A 22,329-nucleotide genomic window follows, 5' to 3' on the forward strand; every position below is an offset into this window, starting at 1 on the left:
TATGAACTTGAGTAATTTTGCATGTCTGTTCAACTATTGCATAAATAAAAATATTCTTGTCATCAGTTTTGTTTCACTGAAGCCTGGTGTAGGTCACTAAGAGCTACTATACAAAAGCAGTATTCATTTACTGCATTTGTCAAGACATTTTCTTGATGACAAAAGAATCTTTTTCCTCTTTGTACATTATTTGTATAAGACATTGGTCTCTGAAATACACTTTATAACAGTGCTACAGGTATGAAAAACCAATGCACTGAATAACAAAATAAATCCTAATCAAGACTAAGGTTTCTGGAAAACTTAGTATAAATTACTTTTGAAATGACCATGTTCATAAAAACTATGTTCAGCCTTAAAAGAAGTTACCTACATAGAAAGCATTCCATTAAATGTAAATAATTGGAACACTAGGAAATTCAGCCACTATGAATCCCTGAAGCAATACAGATTAGGAAAAGAATAACAGAAGCAACATTTTCAAACTAATTTTCATCTACTAACGTTTTTTTCTTGACTCCTATTATCCAAGGTGCAAACACTTGAATTTCAAGGACTACTTGCACACTAGTGCAAACGCAATCTAGGAATCCTCAAACAATAAACAATTTTCATTATTCAAGCTGAAGTGCAAAAAATAGCATAAAAAAGCAAAGAATTAGATTAAGTTTAAAATATTTACAGTATTACTAAAGAAACAAACACTATTTCAATTTAATTTGAAAAGGAATGTACTTAGAATTCACCGCATATAAAAATTCAAAACAGATAATTTTAAACAATTCCAATTTAAGTCCCTTCCAATTTAAGTTTTTTTTCTATGGTTCCACCTATGTCAGAGTATTTTCCTGATATAATGCCACCCTTTCAGAAAATATAGTAATAGGTGCTGCTACCACCTACTGATGAGAAAGAGTAAGAACTCAATGTGTCTTGTAGAACTGTAAACAACATTTCCAAACTACACCTTTTACAGTTTCAGATCTTGGACTTCTATTGCTTAAATATACCTTTTTGGTATTAATGAGTTTAATACAAGTCTCCAGTTCAATGAACAATATTAAACTTACTCTGCTTTGATTTTCAGCATCTCCTCCATTGCTTTATTCTGTAAGAGTTCAAAATATTAGTTACATTGATAATGTTTAATATACATACGCAAAATTATTTGTCACTTAACTGATGCCAAGTATCTTATTCAAGATCCTACCAAAATCGTCCTACTGCCCAGTAAGTCACATCTCTAACATTCACTATGTTAATCTCTTTGCTATATGCACGTATTTCCAATTTCATGCCAGCACAAATGATCCAGAGCAATATCTCTGCCCATTCATACACAGCAGAGCTCTGACAGGGGGTTGTTCTGTCTGGCAGATCCGTGGCAACCTCTGCTGCAACATTAACCCTTTGGCAGAGCCTTGACATAGCAAGTGACACAATCTTCACTTTCCAACTCTGTGGAGATGAGTCAGATTTAGTGATCTGAATCTGGTTTTGCTTATTGTGCAACCTGACACAGAAAACTTAAAGAGATAAGTATCAGGCTCTGTATCTGTTAGAATTCACTAGAAATCCGTGTTTGTTTCACTGCCATGAAATAGAAGAAAATAGCTTAATACTTCATAGCAGGGAAACAGCAACTGACTGCTACATGAAAAGGGTAAAATACCTTGGCCAGTCGTTCTTCAGCAATCTCTTCCTCTTTCTCTTTGAGGTACTGAACATCAGGATGTTTCTGATCACTAGGAAATCCAAGTATGAGGAAAGTTTCTCACAAACAGAGTAAACCAGTCGTAAAAACATAATCTTATCCAGATTAAAACAGTAAATGCATGTAGTTGTCTTGACAGATGTTCATATCCAGAATACTGAACATAATGAACCAACTCTGAAAGGGTTTAAACTTTGTTTACTTATTCTCAGTGGATACTTAGATGAACTTTAAAAGCTCCAAGTTTAGAATCATTGATTACGCTTGAGCCTTTCAAATTAGAGTACTGGTCAGCCTGTACCAGCTCCGAAGTAGTGAACTGAGCCTGCTCCAGCTTAGCATTACAGAGGTGGAGGTTGACCTTTCCTGTACAGCTTGCTCTTCCCTACCCTAACACTAAATACCAAAAGAAAGCAGGCACTTGGTCTCATGTTGTATTCTCAAACATCCTCCAATGCAGTCCAAGATCCTCACTTTGTCACGTGTGACACCAGTGATCAAATCATCTTGCTCTCTAACACTGGGCCACACAAATGATAACTACTACCTGCTGCTGCTATCAGCTGCTCCCATAGTGTACAAGTGTACAATGTCTGTTTTGAATATCCTGACCTGAGATACCTAAACCTGATTTTTCAGGAGAGTGTGCAATATACTATTAGCCTTCGGTCTATTCAAACCACAACTTCTATCAACTAACAGCAGCTGGGAATTGTTAATGCTTATCCAAATTATATCCCAAGGTCCCAAGTTGGGAATCCAGCAAATGAGGAACATAAAAGTAATGCTTTTCTGTGAAAAATTGGGTCCAAGTAACCTACTCCATAAACTGTGAAAAACAAAGCCACAGAATCCAGCTTTCCATGGCAAGGTAACCCCTTCTTGTTTTTCTGTGATTCCCATTTCAATTCATAACACATTTTCAAATGTCTGTTGCAAACAAAGCAGAAGGCCTTAGAGACAACATCACCATTCAGTATCCCACCTGATCTGTCCCACCAAGCAGGCCTTGTGCACAGAATATTTTCCACAAATAATACCTTCATAATTGAAGATTACTGTGTAATACATATAATGCAACGACAAACTGGAGTTGCACACACACCTGCAATTACAGCATCTTCTAATCTGAACACTTAATTTTGCAAATTTAATAACATTCTTTTACATTAAATACTTACCCTGCCAAAGTCAGTTCTAAAACTGACAACACTGACACTTCATTGAATGGAGATAAAAGTTCTAGAAAATATTTTTTGATACATTTAATAGGCAAAAAAAAGATTAAACTCCTACCTAGCATGAAGTTACTGTTTACTAAATTGCCCCTTAAAAATGAATTGTCATTAAATAAATATCAACAGAATTATTTGCTGCCAGTTAAGATTTCTTTTCACAAGATGTAAAACCAGCAGATTACTTGATTCTTTACAAAATTGAAAACAAAGAAAAAACAAAAAAGGTAAGCCATGAAACAAAGTATTTTCTCTCCAAAACTAAGCTGTACAGATTACAGTTGGAAGCAAACTTCAGGATATCTCCAATCTGATGCATACAGCAGAGGAAGTTCATCCCTTACCCTCAAAAACATGAGGTGGAGAACTGGTTCCATTTATGTCTATGTTAAAACTTGTGTTGAATTCATTTGGACATTTCCTATCTACTGAATCCATAACTGCACAAGTTATATGGCAACATATAATACATAGCAATGGCTATGCATGTAATTATTTTACATTCTATTCTCATTTCCTTTATAAAACTTCACTGTATTTAAGAATTGGTGATTTAAAGGCAATAAAGTTTACAAGCCAGTAAACAATTTTCATAGAAGAGGCCGAGTGAATCCCTAATTATACAAACAATAATAAAAACTCTAAATTTATCTTACTTAATTGCTTCAAGTTAAGACTTTTTTTTGTTTTACTTTACCTGTTCTTGCTTAGTCTCTGAGTTTCTACAAGGCTCTGTAAATTCCTGTTGTTCTCCACCAATATCTGCATTTCCAGACGCAAGTTCTCCAACTCATTTAATTGTTCCTAAGCAAGTGAAATTGGAAACCTTTTATTTGAAGACCAAATTGCAATTCCTGTTTTTCATTTCCGTTTGAACATATTTTGAGTAAAATAGAAGACGAAACTATTTCTCAGAGAACAAGCACAGTTCTCTGGCAAAGATCTGCATCACCCTTCCATTTACAGTTTCATTAGACACTTGATTTAGAATAAGTCAGAACAGTTTCATCAGCAAAAATGTTACCATTTGATATTCATGAACAGGAAACAACTCAGTCCTCGGGAAAATGAGATATATGGACATCTCAAGCAAGCTGTCATGATTTGTTACCAGCCTAGGTAAAGGGAAGACCAAGAACTGCCTTCCTGCTTTAATGGACAGACTACTAAGCAGAGCTCAATACAAATCGGAACTCTGCGTTCTGTCTTATTTTAACTTTACAAGTTGCCTGTAAAGATTAACTCATAGTACCTTCAGCCTTAGAATTTCATCATTTTTAGCTCTTCGTTCTTCATTCAGTTCATGTACAAGGTGCTCCAGATTTATCGCAGAAGCCCTCCGATCAGCTATTTCTTGCTCATGAGTTTCCAAGAGCTTTGCCAAATTCACATCAAAATTAGGTGGGGTTTTTGGACACTGGCAAGATAAAAGAAACAAAACCCACGAACTATTAGTAAAGAATTGTTTCCCCTATGTATTGCTTACATGTTTTAATACTTAATTGGAGACATATATTAATAAATTCTGGGCAGACAAATCATCAATAAAACATTTAAGTTACAAAAAAGGTGAATGGGATTTGACCATTCTCAATATGTTATCATTTGTGGTCCCAGCCTGAAGCCATGCTGTAAAGTTTACTGATCCTTCTCAATGAGTTTTAACAGTCATTACAATGAAAATGTTTCTCTCACAAATGCCATACCTGGGGAAACGTTACTGAAGATGAGTCCACAAAGCAATCTATTTGCTTCATTTTTAGTTCATATTTATTCTTCCTCTTCTCCAGTTCTTCTGTTGTTCTGTCCAACTATTAGAAACCCCAATTAAATTAGCTCATAATACACACAAAATTAAAGAAAACAGCAGCCAGATCTCTATTTTGAGCAAGCTTGAGTACACTGCAAGTTATTTTAGATTACCTTTGACTTCACTTCCGTAATTGTTTCCTGTATTTACCTAATAACTGTTAATCATTCAATAGTTGCATGTAACAAGCATTTTTTGAAAGCATGTATACACTACATACTGTACACTGTGTAGTTAATCTGAATTTTGTTCTTCTTGTTGGTGTTTGATTTTTTTTGCTTTGTTAACACAATCTACTTTTCAAAGGGCTTACTAGCACAGAAAACCTATTATGAACTTTGTTGGCAAACATTACTGGTCAAAACATGATTTGATACAAAGATTTTACTGGTATAGATTTAATCAGTTTCTTCAAAGAGGATGTGCTAACATGACAAAAGGAGGCTTCATTCCAGAGAAACTTATCCTTATTAGAGTTTTTGCCAACACAAATATACTACTTAGCACTATGACAGTTGTGACAGCTAGAGCTAAAATTTGGACAAAGGGTTAACATAGCTGTTTGGTCTGCAAAAGCTCCAAATCACTCTGAGTAATTTATAGAGGTCAACAATTATCTCCACTACGTAATGATATAGTTTGTGGATAAGCGTTAAGCAGAGGAAAAAGTAATCCTCTAGGGTTACACTGCTTATAACCTCAGGTTGCTCTGTTACTATAGGTACTGATAATTTTACTCTGCTTTCAGAGTAAACATCTTTGTGATCTCTAGACACCATTTCCAAAGTATTTAAAAGTTATCTAGCCTTTGTTCAGAAGCTTTTGAACTACTGCTTTGCTTTTACAGGAAGGAGCATTGCTCTTCACCAAGAGTACTGTGTACAAGGTGCACTAAAATTACAAGTAAAACCTTTTCCAGAAGCTACAATTAACCACAGTTCCCTCCCAAGAAGCTAACAATCAGAAGAATTTCCTTGTTTTACCTGTTCCCTGAGTTCCTGGATTAGAGCTTCTTTCTTTGTTATGTCTTCCTGTGCACACTGAAGCAATGAATCATGTTTCTTAGAGGCCTCTGTCAGTCTTATCAGCTGATCAGTGGTATGGTGCAAGTCTTCACACAGAAGGTCTCTCTAAGTCATTGGATGAGTAAACAAATGTTAAAGTTATTACTCTAAAGCAGTTGTTTCAAAATGTTTTGTCATTGTTGCTAAGATTGCTAACAACTACAAGCATCTCCGTTTTCCCTCCACTTTTTCATCATGAATTGTAGCAAGCATTCATCTATAGATTTCTTATTTTAGGACTGTTTCCATAGCCATTGTCTTGGTTGCAGAACAAAACCAAGAACTTTCCTAGTCTAGTTAGTTAGATACTTGTGGGAGATATTTGGAATCAACCACTGTTTTAAACTATAATGTATACTTAAAAAGAGATACAATTCTTTAAATAAGAAACCAGAAAAGAACGTATAGATTTTAATCCATGCTGAATTAGTGATTACAGCTTTTTTAGTGGACCGCTATTCTGTAGATACCTCTGGATTTATTCTAGGATCTAGACTCCCACCCTATCTGATAGGGCATCATACCTACACAGGGTGTTAACCTAGGAGGAGAAACAGTATTTTACATGCCACCTTGGATTAGTAGTTCTTGTCCAGTCAAGAAAGCACAGAGGCAGTTAGTAACTGATTTACAAAGTCGAAGAAGGACAAACACTCTGATTTTATCAGGAGCCAGTTACACCCAAGGATAACAATGTAGTAAGAATTGTTACTTCAGTTTAAAAACAAACAAACAAAAAACCCAAAAGCAGAAAGTGATCTATTTGGCAGGCAACTCAGTTTAGGATTCCAGAATGTCAAATTTAGATATGATTGTTAATGAAGATAGTCTGTTTATTAAACATAGTGGAAATATAGTTAAGAATAGTTTTTGAGAAGCAAACGCTACTCTGGAAGACTTTTTTAGTGGTATATGATTGGACAAAGCTTATGTAACATGACAGATGTTCTTGTAGAAATTATTTGTAAGGAGAGGCTGGTAGTTTTGACTGATGGACGTGTTCACCAAAATAATGGTGAGAACAGTAACAGGAAAGACATCATTAAAGAAAGATAAAATTTTAAAAAGCAAAACTGCAGTTGAATCAACCATGCATCCTAGATCTGTTTCCAGCAGGTGGAGCTTTTAGTTAAAATTATGAGTAAAGAAAAGATGTTACTGAATATAGTAGCAGTGGGGGAAGAGATAATATTAAACATAATATATTCTTCTACCTATTTTAATTTCTCAGTTGCATCATCTAATGTTGCCATTAAATTCAGCTGATGACTCCTTAGTGGCCTTAACAAAATTAAGCCAGGCTTTTAGCATAGGTTTTTATGAAGTAGCTTATAAAATATTTATGTCAAGTAATGTGATAATTTAACAGAATTTGTCAGTATCTCATAAAAAACTCCTTTAAGAACAGCTTAACTAGCTTTAGTTTGAACTAAAATGAGGTTAAGTTTTACACAAGTATTGTAAGCAAAACCACATCCAATTGGTCTGTTGAGCAAATAATCATAATATACCAACATTAATGTTTTTACCTCAATGTTATCAGCTATTTGTCTTCTCTCCAAGGCTTCCCTCAGTTCTTCAATCTTCTTTTCCTGATCCTCTATGATTCCTTTGCTTTCTTCTTTTGCAGCCAGAGCAAGATTATACTTACACTATGAAAAGGATTAAATTTTAGAATATTTTAGGAAAACATGTTACCGAAGAAAGTTGGCAAACATAATACAAATAAATGTATATCACAAATCTTACGATGACAACTACAAACATTTAAAATCTCAGTGTCAATGACTGAAATCAGAACGATGTATCATACTTGCTAAATTGTACAAACTACGTTGTTAGAAATGAGTTGTCCGAACAATGGAAAAAGAGTATTAATTTAATACGGATTAGCCACCACAATACCTATTAACCACTAAAACCATTATTGAAAAAAAAAAAAAAAGATAACCATATGTAGAAATCTGTCTCATCAACATTTTGTCTGTAGGACCTTTTGAATGCATAGTTCATACATATACAGTATCTAAAGCATTCTGTGGGCTGCTCTATCAGTTTGCAAACCAGACCTATTTTAGTAAAAAGAATGCATCATATTTATTCATAGTTATTCAGATACACAGTTTTAGTTCTTTACACTTAGGTTTTCAGATGTAGAACATAGTAGTATCATCAACATAAAAATTCACTCAAAAATGAATTTACAATTCAGCTTCAATTGTTGAGGTCTTAAATTGCCAATTTCTGAGAAAATTTAAATGTGACCATTAGCTGAGTGTAGTTTACAGGATGTGAATAAGTCCCTTGAGAGACACTGCTCTTTACCCACCATGTGGAAAGAGTTCAGTTTTCAAAACAGCCTTAGGCATAAAATGTTCAGAAGATTTCAACACGTCAAAACAAAGAAGTTCCTTCTAACACGCTACAGCAAGTTACACTGTTCAAGACCCATGATAAGACATGTCATTGTCTTCCATTTCTGAAAATCTATACCATGTCCTTCAAATGACGGAACATACATTAATATCCTCGAGCTCTCTTGTCAGCCCATCTATGGACTCAGTTTTATGATTAACTGAAGACCTCAGCTCCTGGATCTGTCTCATCAAGTCAGTTACAACTTCCTGCAACATAAGAAAAAGTTAATCCCGATACATTATGTGTATGTATTAGATATATTTTATTACTGTACTTTCTTTGGTGTATAATTTGTCAATCCCAAATTTCAAACAGCCATTTGAAAATGAGGCTTCAATACGCACATGTAAAGGAGTAACAGGAAATGTGTTGCTAAATCGTTGGCTTTTGTTCTAAGCACTTACATAGAGAATTAAATAGCCTGCTGTGTTCATTAGAAGACTAGCCCTCTGATTTAGTCTCAGGCTGTAATGGGTTTCTAATAGGAGAATAGAAGTACTATAGCTTAAGGTTACATTTGTTTGTAATGGAAGAAGGCACATTCAAGAAGCACCACTGCACTGACAATATCAGATTCTTCTGACCTTATACATGTCAAATTTTTGGTTTTAGCACCAAAAAAGCAAGACTTATCAACACATCGTGTTGGATAGTAAACACACTATGGGATTTCTTATGCCTGTTTTACATGCAGCATAAATGGTTTTACTATGGGAACTTTTGCTATTTAAGCTTTCAGAACACTGGAGCAGTCTTTTCATGTAATGATGCTCTGATTTTATTAATAAATATACCCATAGTCATGTTTTTACATCACCTTTCTTACCTTTTCTATTAGTCCATTACAACATGACACTTACTAGAAGGTACTATTAATCATCAGGGGAATTATGCATTGTTTATGCATTGAATGTTTTGTTCAGTAGACAGCTTTACCTTGATTTTTTTTTTTGTTTAACCTTCAGTTGCCTTGTGTTTTCTCTGAACACATACCAGTTTCCTACTATCCGGCCAACTCCGTGCCAGTAAAAGGTAGGATTTATTTTACATAGATACACAGCTAGGATTGTCTAGAATCACAGAATTACTAAGTATTATAGAAAGGCTCCAGGCTTTCAACTCCACTGCAGAACATAGTTACTAGCAAAACTGGGTATCGGTAACAGAAATAAGCCCAAACCTTATCCGCATCATTTGTCTTCTTCAAAGAAACAATAAACTCTTCAGCAGCAGCCAGCTCCTGTTCCAATTTCTGCAGTTTTGCTTCCTAGAAGAAATGATAATTGCAGAGGAGACACTTAATTACTCTTGAAGTATGTTTTGTAAAGCACAAAGCCATGAAAAAAATGGAAGGAACCAGGTTGTTTACCTTACCAGAAAAATTAAGCAGTAGCTTAACAAAACAATCTGAAACTTGAGAACTCCACATTTATTTTACTGGTGATCTACAGAACAGTCAGTTCACCAATAAAATTGCTGTTAATGCACAAGAAATCCATGAACACACAATTTAGTCATTCAGCTTCTGCTGTTGTACCTGCTGCTCACACCGTGTCACCATTTCAGAGGATGGTTTCTCCACCTGTGCTTTTTCCAGTACTTTCAGGAGCTCCCTGGAGAAGAACACATATTTGTAATGAGAAATATAACCAGAACATAAGAGAGCTTTAACAACAATCAAGTCATATAAGTTTATTCTTATTTGCACTTCATTTTTTTTAAGAGTTCTTTAACTATCACCTTCTCAGTGCTATACAAAAGACTAAGTTTAGTTACTAGCCATACACTACTACCAGTAGTGGAACTTCATCTTTGACATGAAAAACTCTACTTGTAATGAAATTACATTTGTCATGTTAATTGAATACATTAAAATGAAGTGTTGTTCTAAGCTGGATAAAATAAAAAAACCTGTTATGTAGTTATCTCCACCCAGCTGGGGAAAAACACATCAACAAATACGATCCCCATGTGAATAAAAAACCTAGCATAGGACAAAACCAATGAAGTCAGATGAAAATAAACCCCACCACTAATTAAAACTTACTTTGAATTGTTTTCTTTGTCTTCTTGTAATTTTAATGTTAGTTTTTCATTATGTTCTTTTTCTTTTTTCAGGAGTTTCAAAAGGTTCTAGAATATCAAAATATATGTTGTTATAACAGGTTACAATATAAGGTCTTTAGAATAATTTAAACCAAAATAAAAATGTACACAAAGCCCCCACAAAAGCTTAGATGGAAACAAAGGTCTTTAGCTTTGTCCTGGACAAGTTCAAAAGTAAACTCTGATTTATATTAAGCTATCAGCTCTTTTCACCTGCCATTGATAATGATTTCATATAGCTATAATGTTCCTTGATATCCAACGCTTTAAAGGGAGAAATTACAATTTTCAACTGTAGATTAATTTGGGGGGGATTTTTCAAATTCAAACCAGCAGTTCAAGATATTAGACTATAAAGAATTTAAAATAATAATTTTCAATCTGTCAGTATTCCTTTAAACACTAAAAAGGAAAACTTACAGCAAACTTGCTGAGCAGGCACAGTGTACACTGCAGAAAAGCAGGCAAAATCATTTGCAAAAGCCCTTGAGCAACCTTACTGCTGTTTTGCAGTCGCTGCAGTCTGACAGGCTTTGAAGGACAGCAACAACTAAATTGCAGGACAGTGATCCACCACAAAAAGGCATAGATCATTTTAAGTTAGCACTGAGATGAAAGGTCACCAGCATTTCGATGTCAGGATACTTTTCCAAAGCATTTTCTTATTCCTTTGCTAATTAACCCATCTCCCTCAACATTTCCAGAGCAATTTCTTCAGCCGAAAACCTACTGTTTAATCATGCTATTGGATATTTCTTGTAGCCTGCGATTGCAAAAATCTTGCGCTAAGGTTTAAAAAAGATTCTGGGTACATCTTCCAAATGAGATCACCAGGAAACCTATTATTACTGTGGAATCTATTACCAGTGATACAGTAACAGGAATTAAACAATCTGGCTACATAAGTAACCGTGTAATAACATCCTTTAAAAGTCTTGGCTGTCTTACACAAAGCTCAGTTTTCATTGCTTCTGCTTCTTGTTTTCTGTCCTCAAGTTGTTGCTTCAGCTGATCTGTCTCAAACTTCGCTACTTCCTGCAAATTGTCATAGTCATCCTGCAGGCTTGCTTTTTCTTCAAGAATCTTTTCATGTTCTAGCCTTTATAAAAAAACAAAAAACAGAACAAAAAACCCACCCCCACCCCCCCAATATTAAGATAAGGGTTTGTTTCATTATAAAATTAGTCCATTCAGTTGTATTTTATAATCTTCAGATAATATACAGAGTACAGTTATTTTAGAAAGAAGTGACTGACATAAATAGTAACGTTTTTTTTTTAAAACTCAGAAATGCCAAATTTATGAAGGGCACAGAAAATTTAAGTGGCATTGGCAGAGAAGGCAGAGTACTCTTTCTGGTCCCTAGAAATAATTTCCTTCTTACAAAATTCAATAGAAATTTCAGTCACTGTGTCTTGATAATGGCATTCACCTTTTTTTTTTTTTTTCCTTTTTAATCTCTTTTTTAACCAGGTGTTGGACAAGACTCTGCTAGAATGATCCTGAGTACCTACATCTGCTTAGCTGATATCTGGGTTATTTATCCCATATAAAATCTTTATATATTCTGGGCAAGTCTGGGTTATTTTGCTGCCCCAAAAACTTACTTCATTTGATCTTTCACAACAGTGAAAAGCAAAGAGGGGTAAAAGAGCTTCTAGACAGGTGTTACAAATCATATCATTAATGGAGAGTCTATAAAAAGAATACCCTCCAAAAAGTCAGTACTTCTGCTAACACAGAATGCATCAGTGAAACCACAACACTTAATTTGAATTCCAGATTCCCAGTCTCACAATGCATCACTCAAAAAATGACTTCAGCTAAGACGTGACCTGCTATAATGCAATAACATAGTTAAGCTTTCCAGGAAAAAAAAAAAACAAACCAAAACCCCACACATAAACACAAAACCAAAACCCAAGAAAAGGAACAAAAACCACCACCAAAACCCAACATAGCTAAGTCACACTAATGGTTAAAAAAAACCTCATTGATTTTCATCTCCCAATAATAATGTCACTTATTGCATACAACACAGTGAGCTTTTCACTAGTCAAGCTTCAGTTTATTTTTATCATTTCTTTCTGCTTGTATTTTTAGAGCAGCATCATTATGTCACCTGTTTCACATGACCAGACTGAGAAGTAACAGTTAATTTTTAAGACTAAATTGGAAAAAAAAAAGAAACCCAAACAAACGATGCCTCTTCAGACACTTAACTTTTGGAGATCAATAAGCTTATAGGTACATCCTACTTAATGGGAAAATGCTATAGCAAACAAAAATTAAGGAAGCCTAATTTTATTTTCTTTCTGCTCATTTCACCATGTTCCCCCTCATGGCTCTGAGACAGGCATGGAAAGAATTGAGAAAAAAGTAAACAAAGAACACAGACACAAAGTAACAACTTTAAGAGATGTGAAGTGCAAGTTCACATGCCGAGTAGAACAACAAAATCACTGGATGCATCCAGAATGGAGGTTAAGGCATTTTACCAAACTGTCAACATACCTGACACTGTCCAGCTGGAACTGTACATCCATATGTCTACCAGAAAGCTGACTCATTTCTTTCTCTTGCTTTTCCCTAAAGGCACTATATTCCAATTTTACAGCAGACAGCTCCTTGTCTGCAGACTGCAGGACAATGCGCAAGTCATAGACTTCACTTTCTAATACTGTCAAAAACCAAATATTTTACATGTTATTTGGAAAACTGTGCTAGATACAGGACATGTAGCACTACAGAACGTCCTGGGAAAGTCTCACAAAACTTTACACATTTTCAGTAGAATTAAGCTTGACAGTCACACGCAAAAAGGATTTGTAAATGGAAAAGGTCAATTAAACATTGAGTTTAAGAACTAAAGAGTATGGGCTAAAGTACTAAAAGAATCAAAAACATTCCAGACGATATCACTGCATTTCCATAGACAAATAGAGGATTTTCCCTTTCTTTTTAGTTAATATTTTCTTTATAAAATGCTGTATCTTGTATTCCCTTCGCATTCAGAGTGAACAGAGAACAATTTTCAATATTGTATACTGTGCAAGACTGGACAGAGAAAAGCTATTCTGCAAGTATTAGAGATTTTTTTCTTTTAAAAATAAGATTAAAAAAATCAAACCAGTATGACTTTAACATCTTAAACCCAAATAGTTACTCAGCATGTGCTATTGTTGATTCAAAACGTTAAGACACCTCAAAACTTCTTATGAAATTCTAGTGTTACATAGACTTACTATCAGTCTTGCTTTGACTGTCTTGAAATTGCTTTTCAAGCGATTTTATCTGTTCAAGGAGCTCCTGGCGCTGTTTACTCCAGTCATTCCTTTCGGATGAAAGAAGCTTGAGAAGAGAAGTAAAATTTTTAAATGGAAGGAAATATAGGAGTGGCTAAGTCACAGAGCTGTAACAATAATAATGTAGTAGAGCATTTCATCAGCTGATTATGAGTACAAGATGCATTTTTCCTTAAATTTGATATTTGGTGAATCTGAAATCCATAGAAGTCCAAGGAAAAAAAAAAACCAAACAATTTCAATGTAACTGAAGATGTTACCTTATCTAAAAAGTTCATTTAAAAGCAAACCACAGCTTAGAAGCTGAGATCTACTTCAGAACAGAGCTATCAGAAATACGACTGATCTGGGAAGAAAATAGGCCTTACTTCCTTTTCTATGTTAAATCAAACCTAGCTATTAAGGAAGCCTTGTAAATATTTTATAGAGTAAGGATGTTTCAGTTCTGTTTCAACTGAGGCAAGTAGTATTTTCAGCATTCCAAAGTTTAAAATTTCCTCGAGACTACTGTGATTTTCCAGAAATCATGAAGTTGGACAAAATCAAGCACAAACATCTTGAGTGTCTATTCACTTATATTTAAGAACAAGCAGGCTGAGAATCACAGCATTTAAAACAACAAAACAAAAAAAGCCCCCAAACCTGCAGTGTTATGTTAAATGAAGTCCTTCACTTCCTGCACAGCCCTGAGCTATGATGCTATGTAAATTTTTCAAAAGTCAAAATACAAGTTACATTGCAGACTTCACTAGACAACACAGCAGTATGAGTGTGGTAGATACCACCTTGTCATATATACACACTCATGTATAGCCCTGTATTATATTGTTCTCTCACCTCCTGTATTTGTGCAGAATGATGCTCCAGTTTATTAATATGCTGCTGGAGTTTTATATTCTTGCTTTCCTCTTCATCCAGCTTTGTCTGCATTGTGCTCAGTTGCTCCTGTGACACAACAGACACTCAAAATTAGAACACCCATCTCCCAGTTATTCTTACATGCCATATGGCAGTCTGTGCATATTAAATATAAAAATGTCAACTACTTTCTTTTTTTATGACCTGAACCAACAGAAAACAGAACATTCAAAAATAACCTGGTATCTTAAGTAGCTGATGTCTCCTATTTGCTAACTAAACTGGCAGAACACAAGAAAATCCGTCAGTGAATACAAGGACTGAATCTAATACAAACTTAGTTTTCAGACACATGCTTATCGTGGAGAAATAAGGCTTTAAAAAGAAGTTATTCAAAATATACATTAGTTAATTCCTTACAAGGTCTCTGCACTATGCTAAGCATCAAAGAGGGGGTTTGGCTGTTGTGCCAGGGTTTTACATGCACTGAACTTAGTTTCAGCTTCTAGAGAGTAGTTCAGATAGAAGAGTGCCACAGTTATGTGATTAAAGACTTTCCTTGCCCTTTAGGAAAGATACAAGACAATTAAAGTATAACGGTGGACAATCAATATTTGGCAGATTTCTTCAAATAATGCAAATAATGTATTATATATTAAGCTTGGGTATTGTTCCAAAGGTAGCTATCACCAGAGACTTATAAAGAAGTTTCCTCAGAAACAAGTTATCAGGTAAAAATAGTAAAAGTTTAAATGCCCTATATACCTTAAACTACTTAGGATATTCAACTCTCAAATCCTTTTCATTATTGTCATTGTAAATCCTCTTAAGTACAATGTATCATGAACTGTTTAGTGAAGCATTAAGTATTCATCAAGAGCTTCAGTTTCCCATGCAAATTAAAATATATTTGGTGGTGGTGGGGAAGTATTTCATGCCAAAACCAGCTTTATAATAAAGTTACACATACACTTCAGTTTTTACTCAGGACATTCACCTGTGCCACCTTGAGCTCCTCAGCAATGGCGTCATATGCTTGTTCATTCATCTCTGCAGGAACTGGCTCTTTCAAAATGTCATCCATCATCTCTTTACAACACTGAAAATCTTCAGAATGATAATCTAAGACTTCTGGGCTTATTCGCGGCACTAGGCGAGATCTTAGCTGGTAAGCTTTTGTTGGAGTGGTTATGTTCTGTTATAAAGATTACAAAGCAGTCTTGATTTTAACTATAAAATGGAATTAAGACTTTGTCTGGTATTGTATTTCCTAGTTCTATAAGCAACATAATGAAATAAAATGCTCAGAGTGGTTAGTTCTAAACCACTACACTTTTTCAGATTTGTCATCTGATTACAGTAGTAGTCATTCAGTAAGCATTTCAGAACAAAAAAGCAGCATAACTGCTTCATCACATATGGATTACACACCAGAACAGTAGTGAGGTTTAGGGATCATACAAATGAAAGTATGTTCTCATACAACTCGGGAGTAAGTAATGCGTGGTTTTAAATAAACTTCTTCTCATACCTTAAGAGTTTCTCTATGTAGCTTATGTAACTGAGAGACTTCTCGGCGCTTGTGTGCTTTGGTTGCCTCCAGAATGTTTTCAAGATGATGGTTTGCTTTCCGAAGGGATTGAAGCTCTGATTCCAGTTCCATATGCTTTTTCCTGTTTAGGAAGTATTTTACTACCGTCAAAACCACTCCATCAGTATGCCCTCCCATCAGTAAGAATAAGCTGTAGTATTGCCAGTGAGCAAACTGAAGCTGAACTCTTACCGAAACACTGAAATAAGTTATTTTGAGAAGAAAGCCACCACTGCTGTATTCAATAGTAAAAAAAAAAAAAAAAAAAATATATATATATATATTAAAAAGCTAAGAAGCTTATTTGTGCTTGCATAATGAAGCAAGCAGATGGATAACTAAACGTGTCAGAAAAAATCCATTACACGGTAAGAAATAAGCCAAGAGCTCTGCAATTCCTTTTATGAGAAAGTTATATCACCCATACCAATATGGTTTTAAGCTTTAAAAATGTTATCCAGTTATATGAGAAGTCTGAACTGGTGCTTGCCAGGATTAAAGAAAATCCTTTAAAGTTTTTTTTCTTTTTTGGGTGGGAAGTGCTGCTCTGTTAAGATTATTTTGCCCTCTAAGAGTACTTTAACTGAAATCCAACAGTTGAACAGAAATTTGGGAATAATTTCCATTAGATATTTTGCAGAGCTACATGCTGTTACTGTGATAGTTGGCCTTAGTGACATAATTGTAGGGTCAAAGTCTACAGACGAAAGGAAATATACTATTTCATCTTTTGGCAGTTTAATGCTATCACTTTCCCTCATGTTTTTAGCGTCTGCAACAAAACTTATGGAACAGAATAGAGCTTCAGTTTTGACTGCTGTCGGACAACAGAAAAATTGGCATACATTGATTTTGTGCAATTTTTAAGTTTTACCCTACTTATTCAGTTACAGCAAATAGTTACACTTGCACGTAAAATTAAGGATCTAATTACTCTGAAACTGGAAACAAGTTTAAAATTTAGTGAAATCCAGAGGCGAATCCAGAGGCTCAAAAGCACACTTCTGTTTGACTGCACTCCACTAAGAAAATGTTAGTAGTTGATAATAAAAATGCATATATACTATCAAGAAAGCAAGACATGCACAAAACATGGAATACATAAAATAGGAATACATCAAATGGGCAGGAAAATAAAGTAATTAATATATGAAGACATAAATAAACCATTGTAACTAATGATACAGAACAATAGATGGATTGCTGAACTGATAAACTCAGTAGATCATAACATTGTGTTTATAAAGCTCATAGGATTTGCTACACAGAAGTCTAAGAATAAAAACACAGATTTGCACAGTTGCCTGAATGAGCAAAAAGGACATTACAAAGCTACTTTGCAAAAAAAAAAAAAAAAAAAAAAAGTGGGGAGGCAAAAATGGAAATACCTTGTGCCCAATGCTTCTAGAATTATACTCTAGATCCACTGAAATCATTAAAAACCAACAACATTAGGTACTAACTAAAAATAAATATAATCAAAAAAAGCAGGTCCCTTTTGCCTTCCAGGTTTACATTATGTTTGCTGGAAATGCAGTTATTTTTCTTGTATCTCCAGTAACAGGACCTGAATTTTTCAGAAATGAAGTTGGTCAAGTTAAGCCATGTATTATTCACTTGCATATGAATATATGTATTTACACACATGTACACACTGAAGGTATTTACTCAGGCCTTTTGCATTACCTTGTGCTGCCCTCAAGGAGAAAAACGAGGGTAAATTATTACATTAGTAAGGACAAAGTAGGCCCTCATCTCATGTTTAGATGCCAAAGCAAATGGACATGAATGAACTACTGACACCATGTCTTTGCTCTAATTTGAATTAAATCTCTTCCAATAACAAGTCTCAAGATAGTGATACTATTGCCTTCTAAAAATCTTTGAAGTGGAGACAAAAAATTAACCAACAGGTTAGCCAAAATTTCTGATGTGCTTGGATTCTACATTTATGGTGACTCAAACTTGCAATCTTGAAGACATTATATTAGAAACTATTGTTGCATTAGAACAAACAAACCCCCCCAAATACCGCCCCCCAGACCCATCAACTCTTAGTTCCCATCACCGCTTCCATCTGTAATATTTCAGTTACTGAAAAATACTTGCTCAACACAGAAACTAAGCCAAACTCTCCCTATCCCATTAAGCAGGTGACTATCAGAATTCCAGGGTATGTGCATCTCCTGCATCTTATGAAGCACTGTTTTGCATCTTAGCATAAAGAAGAGCTTTTGGAAAGACAAAGAAATCCGCAAGAGCAGACATGCCTTCAGATTGCATCATGGTTGTTTCCTAGTTTGGGAGTAACTGAGTTCAACAGGAACATATTCTGTGTGCATGCCATTTTTCTTAACCTGGCCCTCTCTTACATGCAAAGAACGTACTTAGACTGTATAGTCGGGATCTGAGACTAACTTTTAAAATTCAATATAAGTAATTATTTAAAGACATTTAATTAAAGACATTTCTATACTGTTTTGTCTCACTTGGTTAGCTCTTTAAATTCTTCATATTCTTGTTTTGAACTTGCCAGTTCACTCTGAGTCTGTAGCAGGCGAGCTTTCAGCCTTTCAACAGATGCCAGTGAGCTGCCTTCCACTGATACGGTGGTGGAATATAAATGATGACCTAAAGAACAAACATGTACACTCTGAAATCACAGAGTAGCTCAAATATCCTAAGTTTTACTAAAATAAAACCATTTGTAGGCTCTTGAATAGCATAGCACCAATTGAGACTGAAGAAAATGGGTATTAGCAACAGTCCACATGAAAACCAGTACAATAATTACTACTGCAGTGTTCATGACAACTAAGGACAACAAAGTGAGATTATAGAGAGTGTTCACAAGATGTACAAGAACCAAAATCCCCTATTGCTTGAAGGCCAACGTGAATAAAACAAAGTAAACCCTTTTTATCTGTCTTCAGGTATCACTTTGAAAAAGGCAAAAATACATCCAGACAGACAACATTTTCAACACTATGCTGCACACAACAGAAATACAGTAAGCTTATTTAGCTGAAAAACATTAGCATATTTTTACCTCCAGTATTTTTCTCTGTGGCTGAAGCTTCCAAAAAAGCTTTTTCTAGTTCTGCAATGGTCTGAGCATCAATTTCTTGGGCCTTTTTAACTGACTGTAAAGAACGAAGTCTTTTATTCTCCTCTCTGAGGTTATGGTTCTCCATGGCATACTTTGCAATTCGTGGGTGTTGTTCCATCTGTGATAAGCAATATTTTATTCAACAGTTTTTATTTTCCAGACAAAGCTATACATACCTAGCTGTTGCTCTACTACCTTTAATAAGCATTAAACTGTAACAGAAGAAAAAAAGGTATTCCCTGCAGTGGTTGAAACTGCCCCATTTTTAGTTTGTTAGTTTTCTTACTCTGGAATCTGCTCTCAAAAAAGACAGTGGGTTTACATTTTAGGTATTTATTGTTTTAATGATAATAAAGCAGTAGAAGTTTTTCTTGCTGTTCGACACCCCTTTTCGTTTCAACTTTAAGGTTTGGCTTTCTTAATGCTGTCCCTGCATGCCATAGTAACGTTTCTATAGTCTTTTAAGGACTGTCCTGACTTCTGTACTTTTTTTCCCCCTTCACTTTAAGGCTCAGTTATGAGCTACAGGTTCAAGCTGGTCTTCTCATACGTCTAAAACTGTCTGGATGGCCGAACCCAGAGAGTTGTGGTGAGTGGAGTTAAATCCAGTTGGCAACCAGTCACAAGCGGTGTTCCCCAGGGCTCTGTTTTGGGGCCAGTCTTGTTTAATATCTTTTATCAACAATCTGGATGGGGGGATTGAATGCGCCCTCCAGTAAGTTTGCAGATAACACCAAGTTGGGCAGAAGTGTCGATCTGCTTGAGGGTAGGATGGCCCTGCAGAGCGACCTGGACAGGCTGGATCAATGGGCCGAGGCCAATTGTATAAGGTTTAACAAGGCCAAGTGTCGGGTCCTGCACTTGGGTCACAACAACCCCATGCAACGCTACAGGCTTGGGGAAGAGTGCCTGGAAAGCTGCCTGGCTGAAAAGGACCTGGGGGTGTTGGTTGACAGCTGGCTGAACATGAGCCAGCAGTGTGCCCAGGTGGCCAAGAAGGCCAACAGCATCCTGGCTTGTATCAGGAATAGTGTGGCCAGCAGGAGCAGGGAGGTGATTGTGCCCCTGTACTCAGCACTGGTGAGGCTGCACCTGGAATACTGTGTCCAGTTTTGGGCCCCTCAATACAAGAAGGACATTGAGGTGCTGGAGCACGTCCAGAGAAAGGCAACGAAGCTGGTGAAGGGTGGAGAGCACAAGTCTTATAAGGAGCAGCTGAGGGAACTGGGATTGTTTGGTCTGGAGAAGAGGAGGCTGAGGAAAGACCTGTCTGAAAGGAGGTTGTAGCGAGGTGGGTGTTGGTCTCTTCTCCCAAGTAGCTAGCGATAGGACAAGAAGAAATGGGCTCAAGTTGTGCCAGGGGAGGTTTACATAGGATCTTCGGAAAAACTTCACAGAAAGAGCGGTCAAGCACAGGAACAGGCTGCCCAGAGAGGTGGTGGAGTCCCCATCCCTGGAGGTGTTAAAAACGGGTAGACATGGCACTCTGGGACATGGTTTAGTAAGTATGCTGGTGTTGGGCTGATGGTTGGACTGATGATCTTACAGGTCCTTCCCAACCTTAATGATTCCTAGTTTTTACTTTCATTAAAAAATAATCCAGCCACCAAGCCAGGAAACATGAAATTAATTACTACTCTCCCCTTAACTGGTTTAGTGGTGGACTTGGTAGTGTTAGGTTAATGGTCGGTCTTTTCCAATCTAAACAATTCTATTATTCTATGATCTACTCCTTTTTCCTACTTGTGCTTGGAGGAAATTGTCTTTAAAGATCTGCCTTCTCTCTTGAGCTTCTTTGTTCTTCAAAACTGCCTCACAAGTGATACCACACCTACCAAAAGCCAGAATAACCCAAAGCCTCCTCTCCTGAAGCTTTAGGTATGTACTTTGCTACTTGACACCATCACCCCGATTGGCCCATCTAGCATCTGTGCTATTATCCTTCAGAAACCTGCTGTATTACTTGCATCCTGCTGCGTTTCCCTTTCAGCAGATGTCATGGTGGTTATAAAGTCTCCCATAAGAATGAGGAGTTGTGATTTGGAGACTTCCTTGAGTTGCTTAAAGGAGACTTAGTCCTCTACCTAACCCAGATCAGGTGGTCTGTAGCAAGCTCCCACCATGACATCACACCTCTCCTCTTATGCAACCTCACAGGCTCTAAACCCACCCATTTCCCCTTCCATAGGGAAACTCCATGCATTTGAGATGCCTCTGTAAAGGAACCCACCACCCATTCTCTTTTTTCCTGCTTGCCTTTCCTAAAAAGCTTGTATCCACCCATCACAGAACTGCATCACATGAGCTATTCTCACAAAAGAAAATTGTTCTAGAAAGGAAAAAACAAAGACTTACCTGTTCTCTGAGTGTCTGCAATTCCTCCCTCAATTCACTGAGGAGATCATCTTGCTCTTTTGGCAATAAACTTCCACCAGCCTCTTTATGTAATCTCTCCAAGCGAACAATATGGTCTTCACGGAATTTAACTATCATTTTATTGGACTGAATAAATTTCTCCTTCTTGGCACACAGATCTTCTAGTTGAGCAATTTTTTCTAATAAATTCTTAGAAAGTACATATACAGATCAGTGGAAAAGCGACAGTTACACTAGATGAATTTTTAAGGTGTGCATATCACATACACACAAATCATGCAAAACCCAGTTAATAATTTTGTGAATAAACAGACTATCATTCATTTGGAACACACCTGTAGAGAGCAACAGCTCGTACCAAGAAGCCAAATTACACACTATATTGCAAAAACTTTATTTAGAAGCTCCAATACGATCCTGTAGACTAAGTATGCAGTTAAGCACAGATGCACCCCTAGAGTGCCTGTTTCAGTTAATATTTTTTTTTTTTTTTTCCAAAAAACCCCCATTTTGGATGATTCAGCACTGTGCCATGACATGAACCAAAGCACAATAAAATGGGGATGACAGGGAGGCTTGCTTCAAAAAACACAATGTTGATCTAAACACTCAAAGATGCTCTCAAAATTAAGTAAAACAGAAATTTGTTGTTCTTTTCAAATTTTTTATTGGAAAATCCAAATAAACAACCCACCCCTAAAACTAAACATACTATGGAAGCTATCCTATGGCTTGTCTGAATT

The 22,329-nt window shown here is 36.0% G+C and overlaps 1 protein-coding gene across 1 annotated transcript in view; it reads right to left on the reverse strand.

The window, feature by feature from the left end:
* KIF15 (kinesin family member 15) overlaps positions 1-22,329 on the reverse strand; it is a 37,303-nt gene that overhangs the window by 1,646 nt on the left and 13,328 nt on the right. Inside the window, exons 13-32 of the mRNA XM_075705381.1 lie at positions 21,566-21,775; positions 19,151-19,328; positions 18,591-18,732; positions 16,042-16,183; positions 15,508-15,705; positions 14,490-14,597; positions 13,593-13,698; positions 12,862-13,027; positions 11,296-11,446; positions 10,289-10,374; positions 9,779-9,854; positions 9,422-9,508; positions 8,343-8,447; positions 7,353-7,475; positions 5,743-5,889; positions 4,656-4,760; positions 4,202-4,366; positions 3,647-3,753; positions 1,673-1,745; positions 1,071-1,108 (exon numbers count right to left, since the gene is read on the reverse strand). Coding sequence (XP_075561496.1) covers positions 1,071-1,108; positions 1,673-1,745; positions 3,647-3,753; positions 4,202-4,366; positions 4,656-4,760; positions 5,743-5,889; positions 7,353-7,475; positions 8,343-8,447; positions 9,422-9,508; positions 9,779-9,854; positions 10,289-10,374; positions 11,296-11,446; positions 12,862-13,027; positions 13,593-13,698; positions 14,490-14,597; positions 15,508-15,705; positions 16,042-16,183; positions 18,591-18,732; positions 19,151-19,328; positions 21,566-21,775 — 2,513 coding nt within the window. The remainder of the gene's footprint in view (positions 1-1,070; positions 1,109-1,672; positions 1,746-3,646; positions 3,754-4,201; positions 4,367-4,655; positions 4,761-5,742; positions 5,890-7,352; positions 7,476-8,342; positions 8,448-9,421; positions 9,509-9,778; positions 9,855-10,288; positions 10,375-11,295; positions 11,447-12,861; positions 13,028-13,592; positions 13,699-14,489; positions 14,598-15,507; positions 15,706-16,041; positions 16,184-18,590; positions 18,733-19,150; positions 19,329-21,565; positions 21,776-22,329) is intronic.

The sequence above is a fragment of the Pelecanus crispus genome, chromosome 2 (assembly GCF_030463565.1).
Source record: "Pelecanus crispus isolate bPelCri1 chromosome 2, bPelCri1.pri, whole genome shotgun sequence".
Lineage (NCBI taxonomy): Eukaryota > Metazoa > Chordata > Aves > Pelecaniformes > Pelecanidae > Pelecanus > Pelecanus crispus.